The sequence below is a fragment of the Tachypleus tridentatus genome, chromosome 1 (genome assembly GCF_004210375.1).
Source record: "Tachypleus tridentatus isolate NWPU-2018 chromosome 1, ASM421037v1, whole genome shotgun sequence".
Classification (NCBI taxonomy): domain Eukaryota; kingdom Metazoa; phylum Arthropoda; class Merostomata; order Xiphosura; family Limulidae; genus Tachypleus; species Tachypleus tridentatus.
Window position 1 is genome coordinate 135,764,653 of NC_134825.1, and position 15,400 is coordinate 135,780,052.

Sequence of the window (15,400 nt, forward strand, 5' to 3'; positions counted from 1 at the left end):
TTGCAATTGTCATATGCGGTTATTTTGTCTATCTTGAGGTCATACATCCGTTTACCCATTAATGTATTTATAGATTGTAACATTTCAATTCTCACTAGATGCTTATGTTTAAAACAATTTTTGGATACAGGCGTTTCAATATTTTTTGTCTTTTCTCTGTTTGCTCTCTTCTAGAGGTGAACGTACACAGAATGGCTATTGAACGATTTGTTACCCACGTAGTTTCATTCACAATGCTTTACAACGCTCTTAGTTCACAGGAAACGGAAACGCAATTACTAACACCTGCTATTGTTGTGATTCCCCTAGCGGATGATTTGTTATGTTCGGGCACCGTTGGATTAGCCATAGTGTCCTTAACATAGCCATCTAACAGTGTTCATGATAGTATTTGGTAACATATCTCCAGTAAACAACGTATTTCACCATCAAGAATTGTTTACAACATGATGCTAACCTGGTTTTACACTCAGGTAAATAACTTGTATTTCCCAATTACTGTAGTTAATTAATCATATTATTCACACTTATACACGATTAAATGATGGCATGCTTCTATAAGTGTACGTTATTATTGATACTTTATGTAAAATATTCTGTATTTAGATAATTCTTTAAAAATATTTCACTGTATGTTGATAATAGTGGTGATTATATCGTAATAACCATAATGCATGATTAATTTAAAAATTAATGCTGTAATTGAATTAGCACTAGCACACCTTATATTAATTATACAAAAAAAATGTTTTTTTACTCGTATTCCTACATTTAACATCTTAAATAATAGTTTACCGTGTGGTTCACTAGTAAGCTTGATGGTGTACACTGGTTATTCCAGAGTTTGATTTATTGTGGTTGACACAATATAAGTATTTTACTGTGCAGCTTTACGCTTAACAAAAACTAAACTTAACTTACCGAAAAATATGTTAGCTGTTTAGTTTTCCAGGTCTTTTTGCTTAACAAAATTTAAAAAAGGAATCAGATGTCATCGAAAACAAACATCACATTACGAATCACCATAATTTCAAGAAGTATCATCCATTGCTAATTCAGTTAGGTAAAAAAGTCGTATTGACGAGGAGACATAGAAGATAAAAATAAATGTAGACTACTCACCAAATTTGTTAAAAATAACATTTTAGGCTTTTCACACACTTATATTTATTTGTGTAGAAGCTTTACTGCCACTTAATATTAATACCACTGACAGTACATAAGGCTGTTATTTCAAACGTCATCTAATGTAAATTATTTTAAATTTCTTAGATAATTCATCTTGTTTTAATTTTACATTCTCCTGAAATTTCTATTTGTTGTTTTATATTTGGTAATAAGAGATTAAAACAAGGTAGTTATAAAAATATATAAATTCTAATAATCTACAATATTAAAGAAAGCTGAATACTATAAGTATTAAAAATTTAGGCGTGTATTTTAACAGTATCAATGAATATTAAACACATGGGTATGGGTTTATACAATATCATATAAAATTAAAAGCATGGATGTATACTTATACGATACTATAATAATATTAAAAACCAGAAATGTTTTTCACAACTCATGCTGACAATAAGCTCTAATTATTCTAAGATTCTAACATATAGTTTGTTGTTAGTACGACATAATTGTACTCTTATTACTATTTAATTGACGATGCTTTCAATATACGTATATGGAATTAACTACTAGCCTTGAATTATTTACAGAGATAAGTTATTATTCTTTCACTATTAGTCTCACTGACAGCAGCAACAGAAACTTCAAACACGTGCAAAGAATTAAAAAATGTGTTTTAAGTTTATTTTTCTATTCAGATTTTTTATGGTTATGTATAGCAACCTGAAGTTGTTTTTAGTTGTGTTTAACAAGATATTAACTTCTTTATGTTCTCTCGTGGTAATAAACAAAATATTTTATTTATGCAATACATACTCTCAACGAGCAATCAAAAGTGGTTTTAATATGTAAATGTATTATCTGACAATATGTTAAAATGTCCATAAAATGAACACCTGGAAACTAGAGTTTCACCAGCCCTGATAGATTGCTTTCTTATACTTCAACCTACAAAATGATATTTTTACAAGGCTTTAAAATTTCAAACTCATGATAATAACGGAGTATAAAGTGTAAATAAAAACATTTCTATGAAAAAATTACTTTACACTCACTACCTTATTCCTTTTTGTAATATATGTGTGTGTGTTTTCTTATAGCAAAGCCACATCGGGTTATCTGCTGAGCCAAGCGAAGGAAATCAAACCCCTAATTTTAGCGTTGTAAATCCGTAGACTTACCCCTGTATTAGCGTGGGCTTTCTCATATATGTTAAGTAATCTATCACAGTAGATGTCATCAAAGAAAAATGTAAATTAATCTTGAACGAATCTCGCTGATAAATGAATAACAAAAGTGAAACATACATTATGAAACATTAGAAGAAGTTTAAGTATGTCTAAACGTTAATTACAATAGTTGAGAAAAATTCTCATAATATTATTCTTGAAAAAATCACAAACGAAATGCCAATGAATAATTAAATATTTTTAGTGTGATTAAATTGATAAATTCCTACAAGAGATAAAAGGAGTTCAACACGCTACGTAAATGAAGGAGTAAATTGCAATATTTTAAGCATGATGTATAATAACCTGATTTGTGAAATATTTATACTACAGGAATATATAAGGTGTTCATAGAAAGTAATGCCTTTAGGAAAACAATTGTAAGTGTAGAACACTTACCTATAGTTTTATTAGTTATGACATTAGCTGGTTTGGTAAGAGGTACTAGAGATTTTTGTTGGAACAAATAACTTTTTTACTAGTCATTTTTAAGTGCGCTAAAACCAGCTTTTATACTATGAAATGTCGCTCTAATAAGTAATATCGTTTTGTTTTAGTTTTTAGATATAAAAGTAGCTGTTATTCTTATATTCACCTTCGATCTATCATCACAAGCAACGAATTAAATTAGTTTTGGTTCACACGTGACCAAAGTAGGAGTAAATTTTTTTATATTTAGCTAAAAATATTGTATAGATTTTATGTAGTTTAACACTTCGTTTACTTACTTCTATTTTCTTAATAACCCTAAGGCTTTAAAGTTAATCATTCAATCAAATTGGTGTAGTTTTCGCAAACTTTTAATATTCGAAGTATACTAATATAAAACAAGTAGCCAACACATAAAACTTAATGAACATGTCTAACACTCTGTGAATAGTATCTGTGGTGTTTCTGTTGTATTAAGGTAGATGTGTGTGGAGAGGAGCTGTCTTAACTACTTTATATCATGTCAGTCTTTACTGACTTCATACACATTTTCAGTAGAGACATAACAAATTTTCAACTATACTTTAGTCCAATACAAGCCAGTAGAATTCTATATAATTACAATTCAGTTATATCTTATTACATATCTCTGCCGACAAAGTTTTTGCTTATTATCATATCTTACCAGGTTGGTAATGACTACAAAATCTTAATTAAAAATAATTTATAACACATTTATTGTGATACAGAATCATGAATATTTCGCAAATAATTTTATTTCACACATTCAGGAGTAAATAAAACTGAATAATGAATAACAGCTATTGTTACGAGCCTTCCAGTGTCATATCGGTATGTATGTAAGCTTATCATGTTAGAAACCATCTAACATGCTCAACCCGTGTTGAGCAAATCAAAGATAGCCCTTTGTGTAGCTTTGTGCTTAATAACGAATAACAGCTATTGTTACAAAATTGTCCTGTAACGATGGTTACAGTTTTATAGTAGTCCATGCGATATTACATAAAAATAATTCTGATTATAACTTTTATCTCACCTTCCATTCTAGTACTGTAATGGAAGAGTAAACTTTATGTGAACAACAGTGATATCCACCTCTATAGTACAACGTATCATACCAGATGGGTTTACAACGCACAAAGCCTAGGTCGAAACGATATTCGTATTAGTGATTTACGAAAATGCTTTTTATCACATCTGTCAACGGAATTGTAAACCCAAAAGACCTGATGACCTCTGGTATTGAGTGAAAGGCGTTGTGAACACGTAATGTTTGCGAATGAAATGATATTATAATATTGCTACTGGAAACCTGTACAAGAGCATTAAGCCATCTTTAAATATTTCTGTAACATTTAGCAAATAACCATAATATGTCAAGTCACGAGTCATCATAGTTCATTTGATTAACGACTATGACATTTTAATAACTTTATAATCAGAAGAGGTAAAGCTTCCGTTACACATTGGGGTTTCATTCTTCACCAGTTGTCAGTTTCCTGCCTCCTAATCAATGTTTTCATAAACATTGAAGTAACACAATTTTGTTGGCTGAATAAACATGCTTGCCTAAACAAAAAAAAAATACACAGAAGGACTCAACGAACTATTCACTGTGATTTCCTTTTACTTTCCTACGAGTTACAAAACAAATGGTGTGTGGGAATATTCTGGGGACATCGTCGTTAGCCCAACAATAGGTTAATAAGCTGAAGTAGAAACAGGAAATGTGTCATATGACATTTTAAACATTACAAACGAACTCTGTCTTTTAATACAAACCTCATATTGACAATTTTCAATAACATGTTATGGAGCTATTAGATGAAATTAACAACCTTCCTTAAACTATTGTTGTTTAAAAACATGTAAACAAATAGCTTACACTATTTTCAAGAGCGGTGACTATATGAAATAATATAACGTTCTGTATTTACTTGTTTTATATTAAAAACGTTTACGGTATGTTTATGTGGCTGTTTATTATAATAAAAGAACATAATCCTATAATATTTAAAAATATATTCACCGTAGCATAAACCAATTGCCGTCAATGGTAAATCTTAACAGCAGAGGTTTAAAAGTTTCCACATTGTGTTGAGGATAAAACACACTCAAAGGATTAGAGAACTTTGTTGTCATTTTGATGCTAATCTAAATCAAAATAATAAAGACTTCCATCATTTCCTTAACTTAGGCACTTGTTTTGGTCATAATTCTTTAACTTTATTTTTTTTTAGTTACATTATTTTCCTCCCCTGTTTATATGTTCACTTATTTGCTGATCTTAACGCAGTTCATAAGGACGATTTTTTAGTTCTATTCTTAAAGTATTCTCCTTGGTGATTGTGATTATGTGCTACTGCTGGGCATCCTAGTTTCCGTTCTAACAAGTTTTTACTAAAAATAGTGATGTTAATCTGAGATAATACAAGCAGTTAACATGCCAGTTGAACAGCAAGCAAAGCTTTATTGGCTATTTAGGGTCACGTGACTAATGACATTATTGTATGAAGTTAGCTTGCTTTTGTGTCACCAAAGCGCGAGTGAGTTACTGATAATATCACTAGAGGAAGTAAAAGTGATCGTTACCCAGGGGAGATTGAAATTTTAATAAAGAATTGTTTTGTTTGTTTGTTTGTTTTTGGAATTTCGCGCAAAGCTACTCGAGGGCTATCTGCGCTAGCCGTCCCTAATTTAGTAGTGTAAGACTAGAGGGAAGGAAACTAGTCATCACCATCCACTGCCAACTCTTGGGCTACTCTTTTACCAACGAATACTGGGATTGACCGTAATATTATAACGTCTCCACGGCTGAAAGGGAGAGCATGTTTGATGCGACGAGGATTCGAATCCGCGACCCTCGGATTACGAGTTGAACGCCTTAACCCGCCTGGCCATGCCGGGCCGTTTACTAGAGTATGTTTAATAATAGTTCCATATACTCTTACCAGCTGATGAAATAATATAAAATGATTGATGAGGTATTTTAATTGTTCAGATGTCAAATGTTTTTTTACTCTAATGTTAATTTTCAGTAAATGATTATGATATTAGTTTGTGTCTAACACATTTTTCCTAATACTGCTTATCGGTTGTTTAGCGTAGATAGCCCAGTTGCTTTGTGCCAATAAACACTAAACAACCAACCAACCAAACCTAATACTGAAAAGCCACGTTTAAGCAGACTCAATAAATAAATAACTGTACAAAAACATTACTCATGAGAAGCAATAAAATCAAAAGTCAAAAATGGACATCTACACCGAACTATCGCTACCTATACTGACCTTTAAAGAAACTAGCTCGCCACTTGATAAAGATGGTAGAAATAAAGTTCCCGTGGTGAGACACGGTAGGTAACCTATCGTGGCTTTGCCCTAAAACAAACAAGAAATATCGCATCCTCTGTTGTTGCCAAAAGTAACTAATATGACACATTCCTTTGAAGACATGAGTTACGTCGCTACAAATATCCAATCAAAGGTATGCAGCTCACTGAACATGCTAACTTACATATCTTGGCAAAAGTTTTACCGACTTTTAGAAATACGAATAAGGTACAAATTAATATATCATATAGGACAATAATCAATATTAAGCTCTAAAAATCATATCATATCTCTTCAATCAAAATGACGTCATATATCCCATTATATTATTACACCTAAATGAGCCCATATGAAGCTATTTTCACGCATAATATGGGGCCTTGTATGGAATAACCAGACTTCTGGTGACATCATATCGAACTACTTCTCTCTGTCGTGAGATTATTATTATTAAATATGGTACTATTTTATAGCAGGGATCGACAAGGATTCCAAATAATTCATGCGCCAAAACAAAATCCTCAGCATTGAATTCTGAAGCAAAAAATACGACTATTCAATGTATTGCGTACGACATGCTCTGCGCATATGTGCTAATAATTTGCTTAAATGATCTCTTACGTTTTCGATATAACAATAAAATTTTTTCTAAAAGACCTATAAGACTTGGATTATCACTACAAGATTTCTCCAGTTTACTTGACCAGTATGTGAATATCCGCTTCTCATATTCAGATAAATATATACAGATTTTTTTTATGAATGGTAAACATATCATATCATATATTTTAAATCTAATTCAACTCAACAGATGGCGAATCATATCAACTGATAGAAAGGTGACAGTATCTAAAAATAAAGTATATATTTTATAGAGGTAGAACATAAAAAATAAACAAACAAGACTGTTAAAAAATATGAATTGTAAGATGAAGTAGGGATCCTGCTACAATATGTAATGAAAAAATAATGAAAACCACAACAAGGAATTTATAAAATTTAATCCCTACTTTGACATTTTTATACATGATGATGGATTTTTTATTCTGGTTTTTATTCTTGTAAAAGTTATAGCTATCAGCTGAGAAGTTTGTAGATGTTGCGTCCATATCCAATTGGCTTATAAATTACAAATACGCATGAAAAAGTAAAATTTTAATGGACAAGTAAGGGTTATTGTTTATTTATAGAACTGCTATAAGAAGTATCCAAAGCAAGGTAAGTACTACAATAAAAATACAGAAACAAATAAAGTGATATTATTTGGATATATTTCAAAACTAGTTTAAGTCCGCATTTATTTTTGTTTCCTATTTATAAGAATCTAACTCTTCCTCTTCTAAACCAGAAGCAAGCAAGTTGTTCTCTGGTGATAAATTAATGATTCGGTGCACTACATGATATTTCAAACAGTTTACTATTATACATTAATAAAAAATATAGTAGCTTTAAGAAAGGCGTAGTACTCTGTTCAAAGTAAGTATAAATTATTGCTGTATTCTTCAATTTATTTGCTTCTTTGTATTTTCTGTAAAAATATATCGCACTGATGATAAATTGACCACTTATTTGCAAATCATCGTTGTCTCTGACTTTTGTACACGTACTGCACGTGTATTTCTATGAATATTTTCACTCATCTAATTTACCAACTTGTGATTTAGCTGCACGAGCACGATGTTATTTTACACCCGTGTGTACTTACATCCACTAATAATGTTATATTGTACTCTTTAGGTTGCCATATTATGTATTTGTTTTGGTTTCTTCATCACAACTGCTCAAGGAGCTTTGATTGTTGACTATCATGCCCCTGGCGACAACAAGTTGGTATGTTAATACATTATCCTAAAATTATCTCTATTATTATTATTATTCATTATTATTTGTAATCATTTTATTTATCTTACTGACCCTGAATTTAGATCAACATAGGATTTTGGAGTAAGAAAACTTACTGACTGCTTAAATGTTTTTTGCTATTTGGTACTTATTGAGAAGTCAAACATACAAAATAAAATTTTAATGGAAAGTAAGGATTATTGGTTATTCGTAGAACTGCTATTAGTATGAAAACAGATCTAAATAATAACAAAATGGTATGACTTCCAAAAACATGTTTTATCGTTTTTACATTATATCTCAGAACACTTCTTGCATTAATGGTTTAAATTTCGCACAAAGCTACATGAGGGCTATCTGCACTAGCTGTCCCTAATTTAACAGTGTAAGACTAGATGGAAGGCAACTAGTCATCACCACCCACCGTCAACTCTTTGGCTACTCTTTTACCAAGGAATAGTACTACTTAAATATCTTTCTATGTGCTTCTGTAATGAAAGTCATCACACACACACATATACCTAAATATATATAAAATATAACCAACCATTATGAGGGAAATATACACACAAGCTTTGATCATCATTTGTCCTAGCATGTAAAATTAAAAAAAAAAAGTTTGGGTTTATATTCATCATAAACTTTACAACCAATCAAACGACAGACAGTAAAAGTATATTACAACATATATTTGTGGATTAAGCTTTTAAAAAGTACAAAACAACCAAACAATATAACATTATGCTAAGGGAGATCAAAATACCTTTTTGTTCATCTGAGCTGTCCCATCTACTAACAAAACTAAAGCTTGAGAAACTCTTATCATTTATCAAGATTCCGTTAAACTTCTTAAACTAGCCTGATCCCTTACATAGAAAGACAATTCGTTCTAAAGGCCTATTTCGATTCATAAACTGAAGGTCGCGGGTTCTAATCCTCGTCCCACCAAACATTCTCGCCTATATAACCGAGGAGACGTTATTATGTTATGGTCAATTCAATTCTTCACTAGTAAAAGAGTAGCCCAAGAATGGTAGTGGGTAGTGGTGACTAGTTTTCTTCTCTCTATTTTTGACTGCTAAATCAGGGACAGCTAGCACAAATAATCCTCAAATAACTTTGTGCAAAGTTCAAAACAAACAAGCAAACCAAAAGCATATTACTCTGTTGAAAAAATAAAGTTGTCTTCGTTGAAAATGACTCCTACCCTGCCAAGATTTATATTTTTGGTTCATACTTTATTATCCTCACCATTAAATATGAAAAAAAAAATCAGCACTATCAATTCCCTTAACAATCTTAAACACTTCAATCAAATCCCCTTTAACATTTCTTTCCTCAAGAGGAAACTTTCCACTAAATGAGAACCACTGGGATAAGAACGAAAAGACTGAGCAAAATATGACTTGACCAATGATGTATTGTTACTTTGTGGTGTTTAAAATAAATAACAATACTATAATTGTTAGACGTAAATCTTACTGTTTTTAATATTAAACTTCACACTCGGTCAGATATTAGAAATTTAATTAACCTTGTCAGAATGCTTAGAATAAATAATATGATTTATTCTTGTCGAATATTCCTGAATGACAGGTAAGTTATAGCATACATTGGAACGCTCATAACTTAGGCCTAGAAGTCTATAAAGTGCGGAAACTTTCTGGAACGCAGATTGTAGGTCAGTGAACTTACTAGAGGTGAACTTCCCAGAGAGGTTGTGATGATATTTACGCGTGGAAGTTTTTACAGTCTAAAAGTTTCTGGAGTTTTATGATAGTATATAAATGTCGCTTACGATAATGTGAAGTCAGTATCTAACCAACCACCCAACTGCTTAAAGTCATCACGCTTGTGCTTTTAGAAAACTTCAGATTGTACATAATGGTAGTAGTAAGCTCAAAGGATGCCGTCTCACGCTGATCGGTTGCCTGTGGGTAGGGGTAGAGTGGGTGATATAATCGAAGATGACAATGGTAAGTTCCAAATATTGTTACCAGAGGGTGTCAAGGGGAATAGTTGCTGAGCCGCGATTATATTACGACAAAAGTTGTCATAATGTACGGAAGTGTACTTAGACAGCCAATGCTCTTACAATACGTGTTTCATCATATCAATAATTAATTAATTAAATTGTCCTAAAAAGAATGTCTAACACTAATTAATTTATAAATTGTTGATTAAATCATTTATAATTAATCATTATAAAAAGGTCACTTAAGACTAAATCATCCTAATAAGGTTTATATAATAATTAAAATTTATTGTTTAAAGATTTTCAGCACTAAATTATTAATTAATTAACACAATTATGATTAATTTGTCCTAGAATAAAATGCTTGACACTAATTTAACAGCTAATTACATTTCTTGTGCTAAAAAAACGATATCTTAATTAAAACTTACTCTTTCAATTAACAGTCGTGTTTTTCTATGACACGATATATTATACAACGTAACAAGATCATAATTATATACATTTTTATCACATGCACAATACGTGTCTGTAGGTTCAAATTATCCTAAAAAGGACAATATCGTGCACTAATTAAAAACTTACACTTTTACTAATTTTACATTAACAAATATGGAATACGTTTCTAAACTGTTTATTGCTTCTTTCAGACCATGTTCTATAGGAAACTGTTTCACAAATCAATAATTGCTCCACAGCTAAATGAACGACTTACTAATTACTAATCTTCAAGTTATTAGAACTTTCAGACCGTCTATCATGAAGCATACATACAAATTTCTTACAAATCGTTTTTAAGCTCATAAAACTAATGAACTCGCACCTGATGTCTACAATGTAGACAGTTATTTGTGACAACACATGATCATATATAAAACTTGAAGATAAGAACATCTTTATCTATATATTTCACACAGTAACACTTTTAAATCGGGTTATTACAAAACATGAGTTTCCTATATCAGATAGACATTTGTTAGAAAATAATATTCATGGTGTATAATTTAACCATTAAAGACAAAGCATGACATTTAGTTATAAACTAAGAAGTTTTCGTAAATAGTATCATGGTGTAGTTTGATGTTTTGTTAACAAATGTTTCAATGTGTGTTATAATTAAGTCAGATATTTTACTAACACACACTAAAGTTAGTATACTAACTTTTTAACTTAAAATATATGAAAAATTCTTAGAAATTACGAAATTATCCTGTTTTTTTGTTTTTTTTTTCAGGATAGGAACAGAAGACAACAACTAGACTTGGATAATAATTTCAATCCTGGTAAGGCTTACGCATATTAGTTTATAGAGAACTATTTGAATTTAGTCCTAGTTTCCAAACAATGAGTAAGTTATTTTCACCAATTTAAGGGACCTAATAATAATATAAAGTTCAGCCCAACCAAGTATATTTTCTCAGATCGTCTTGAAAAGATTATTTTTCTTTGTTAAACACATTTCAATTGTGTGAATGTAGATTGATTGTAATACTGTTTATCCATAAGTCTGATATTCCCAGAGACTTTTATCAATTAGTGCTTTTTAAAAATTTAGGACGGAATTTCTCGACATGGCATCATAACTATGAGCTGATATAAATTACACTCACTACATTTCTAGTATTTTTAAGTAAAGAGTTAAGTACAGATAAATCACAACCTTATTAAGTACAAAGTTGAGTGCGTATAAATTACAATCTCCTTAAGTACAGAGTTACATACGGATAAGTCACAACTTTCTTAAGTAAAGGATTATATACAGATAAATAAAACACTTTTTCAGAATCAAAGTTTAAGGAATTGTCGAATGTTGGAAATGAATTTTATTGGATATACAAGGCTGTTTAGAGTAAGAGTTATTATTTAGTTCATTTAATGATCTAATATGTAATTATTATTTCGTTTTTATAATGCAAAGTTAATTATTTTAAAGGCTATTGTTATAACAAATTTCGTTACACAACTCGGTGGGAATTTTGTGTTGTGTGCATAGCTCAATTGTTATAGTATTGATGACGTCACCTTTCTCAAAACTTCTAAGTTCTTGCTATCTGAGTATTGTTACATTATAGCATCTCCTAGTTTGTAGAATGTTCTGGATCTCAGTTGAAAAAAAAAAAATATATATATGTGACCAAGTAAGCGCATGTCAGGAAATATTTAGTCAAAGAAAATATGAAAACAGCAGGTTGAAAAGATTAGTCTTAACGAGTGATTTCAGTAGAGTGTTTGACACAACAGATAGAAAAAAAAATTTGATTGTCAGTTGGATTCTAAAGTAACTTAACAAGCCTGTTTGGACTTTTGACTTGTTATTTGATTGACTATCTTGCATCGTTTTTCTCAAAAGCGGAAGAAACTGGCTTTACTGAATTAAAACAAATTATGTGCTAACTGATTTAATATAAAAAAATCAACCGACACAGATATTCAGTGTCAGGACATATAAACGACTTTTTATCTTTAACCAACGAAACCATAGATTGCAAATTCGCTGCAGATTGCCTCAAAACCAATTTTTATGATCGTGGTATACTTGTACATTGTTTTTACCTCAATTTTATTAAGGTTGAACTTACTACTATCAGGAATTGACTCGTACATAACAAATTGTGGAGTTTATTAGAATAATCAGCACCAGTTAGCTAACATGCCAAACAGCAGCTTTTACATAAGTCTCTGTATCTCCAAACAGCCCCCCAGTGGCTCAGCGGTATGTCTGGAGACTTACAACGCTACAAACCTGGTTTCGATAGCCGTGGTGGGCAAAGCACAGATAGCCCATTGTGTAGCTTTGTGCTTAGTTCAAAACCAAAAACAACATCTCCAAACAGTTGTAGGTTTTATTGATTCTATCTTTTGTTTTAATTATGACTAAATGTCTAGCCAACATTACATCTTTCCTTAACTCTAATGCTGTCTTTGGGAGTAATATTGGATCCATAACATCTATTGCATTATTTCTATTATAATTACGTCTCAGTACTCTTTTCCGCTAGTAGTAATTACTTCACCAGAGTTTAGATACTGCACGATCATCTATCACGGCTTCAATACAAGTTACTTAGTGACTTGGGTTTGTTTATATACCAGATTATTTTTGATCAAGTCTAATTAGCTCTTGACATATTAACTTCGCCCCGGCTTGGCTAAGTGGTTAGGGCGTTTGACTCCCCGTCACACCAAACATGCTCGCCGTTTCAGTCGTGATAGCATTATTGTGACGGTCAATCCTGCTATTCGTTGGTGAAAGAATAGCTCAAGAGTTGGCGGTGAGTGGTGACGAATAGCTGCCTTCCCTCTAGTTTTACACTGCTAAATTAGGGACAGCTAGTGCAAAATTAACCCTCGTGTAGCTTTGCATGAAATTCCAATAACAAACATCTTAACCATATAATGATTTAAAGGGTGAACGTACAAGCTGATCTTACTGTAAAATTCAATGGACTGCACACAGCAAACTGAAGCTCCAAAAGTTTATTTGTATCTTTTCATTTGTTTATTTATTCTAGATCCATATTTCATATTTTCCCGGCAGTTGAAAAATCGTCATTACTTGTGTTATTATTGATGATTTGTTTCTTTACTAATTCCTACTTATGTTTCAGTTTTCTGTAATCTCATTTGTTACCTGGCTTCTTTAGCTGCATGTCACCACTTCCACTGCTGTATTTTACGACCTGACAACTTTTAACTCATTATCAAGTGAAACTGGACGTTGGATACCATGCACCATCCCTAACACATTTCACCTTCAAAAGCTCGACATTGCAACGTGACTATTAGTGACGTTAAACCCAATTAAATGTAACATGTCATCACCTGTGAGCCGATTATCGTTTACCAACTGTTTCTCGCCAACGTTTTACAACTACAAATATCCATTGACAAATTTAAACAAATTTATGGCTTATCCATTTATCATCACTTCCTCTAATAGTGTATTCTCTCTTTTCAATATGTCACATTCCATTTTCCTTTCTCTCTGAAGTTATCTTGTCAGATATCGATTTCTATATTTTTTTATGATTATGGTTGTGTTTATCATTCGTTTATTATTTCCTTCTATCTTTTATTTATTTATAAATTTTTAATTGTATTAAAACGCTAATTCACCTTCTACGCAATAATGTGTATTTTCAGTAAATATGTGTGTAAACTGACACCAGCTTCCCTTGAGGTGGCGATGCGCAGATACTATTAATGTAGCAGAAGAGTATGTTCAGTTACGACCATATGAAGTGCTACTATCGTGACCTACTCTGTAAACAAATGCCTTTCCAGAAGCTTCACTCAGAGAAAGAGAGTCACTAGATGGTTATTGCTGTTTATAATTCGATATTATTATTGAAAGGTATTGTTGGAATAATGTATTTGCTCTCTCTTTTGTTGTTGTTGTTGAAAATGAATTTTGCTTTCCTGTTCTTTTTCCTGATTCTATTGTTTTTTACTTATTCACAATTATGAGAAATTGGTTATTAATATTGGTGAGGAACCCTATCCTGGCATTTGTTTATTAACTGTCTTTTGGTAAGTGTTGGATTTATTTCTAAGTGCTGTTATTGTAAATAAACTTCTTGGATCCTAAATGTAGTGGCGTATTCATTTTAGATCGTTACATTATTATTATTGTCTACATAATTTAGCACGTGTTAATAAATTAGAAAGAAATACTTTGGAAGAGGTTTGTAATTTCTAACCTTTCTAACCAGAAAGTTTTCTACACAATTCTCGAGGGCGCTGATCCCGTTTTATTTGTCTCTGTGATAAGTAGCGTTATACTCAATTATTTTCAACTCCCAATGTTTCGTCGTCACGACACGTTCATCCGTTAAGGTTACTGTCTCACATGTGTTTGCTAGCTTCTTGTCTTTAAATCACATCATTAATCGCACTGGTAATTTTGTCCAAGTTTGCTCTTACAACATTGAATCTTAAATATTGTCAAAGTTAACTTCTTATTAGATTCCTTCGATCCATTTTAACTAGCAACTCGTACAGCACGTTCCATACTTTTTTTTAAATGTCTCATTTGGCATTATTATAACTATCTGAACTACCTATGACAAACCTCTAGATTTAACTTTTACATATCTAAAACAGCTGACTTTACTACACCGTACTATAATTTCTCTACACTTCCAACTTTATTGCATGCTGCTAATATCTTTACAAATAATGTAAAAAGTAGTTTTCTTAAAAAAAAAAAGACCTGTACACACAAATATATCGCTTTCATACGAGTTCTTCCTTTGTCCATGTTAGTCTTATCACCAGAATTACTCTACCTTCCAGTCATCTTCAGTTCGAATCTTCTTTCCTTGTGCTGCGTTTTAACTCTAGCTCCAAAAGTTTATTTTTTAGTTTCAATTTCCTAGCTTTATTCTACTTCTAAGTCAGTGTTTAATATATGAAATACTATAACATATTAAGAAAAGACAGGCGGT

At 31.5% G+C, this 15,400-nt stretch overlaps 1 protein-coding gene across 2 annotated transcripts in view; it reads left to right on the forward strand.

The window, feature by feature from the left end:
* The first annotated feature begins 350 nt into the window (after positions 1-350).
* Positions 351-15,400, forward strand: part of LOC143224997 (MAM and LDL-receptor class A domain-containing protein 1-like) — a 69,548-nt gene continuing 54,498 nt past the window's right edge. For both annotated transcript variants that reach the window (XM_076453615.1, XM_076453606.1), the window contains exons 1-3: positions 351-473; positions 7,874-7,966; positions 11,188-11,236. In XM_076453615.1, the coding sequence (XP_076309730.1) occupies positions 447-473; positions 7,874-7,966; positions 11,188-11,236 (169 nt within the window). In that variant the 5' untranslated portion in view covers positions 351-446. The remainder of the gene's footprint in view (positions 474-7,873; positions 7,967-11,187; positions 11,237-15,400) is intronic.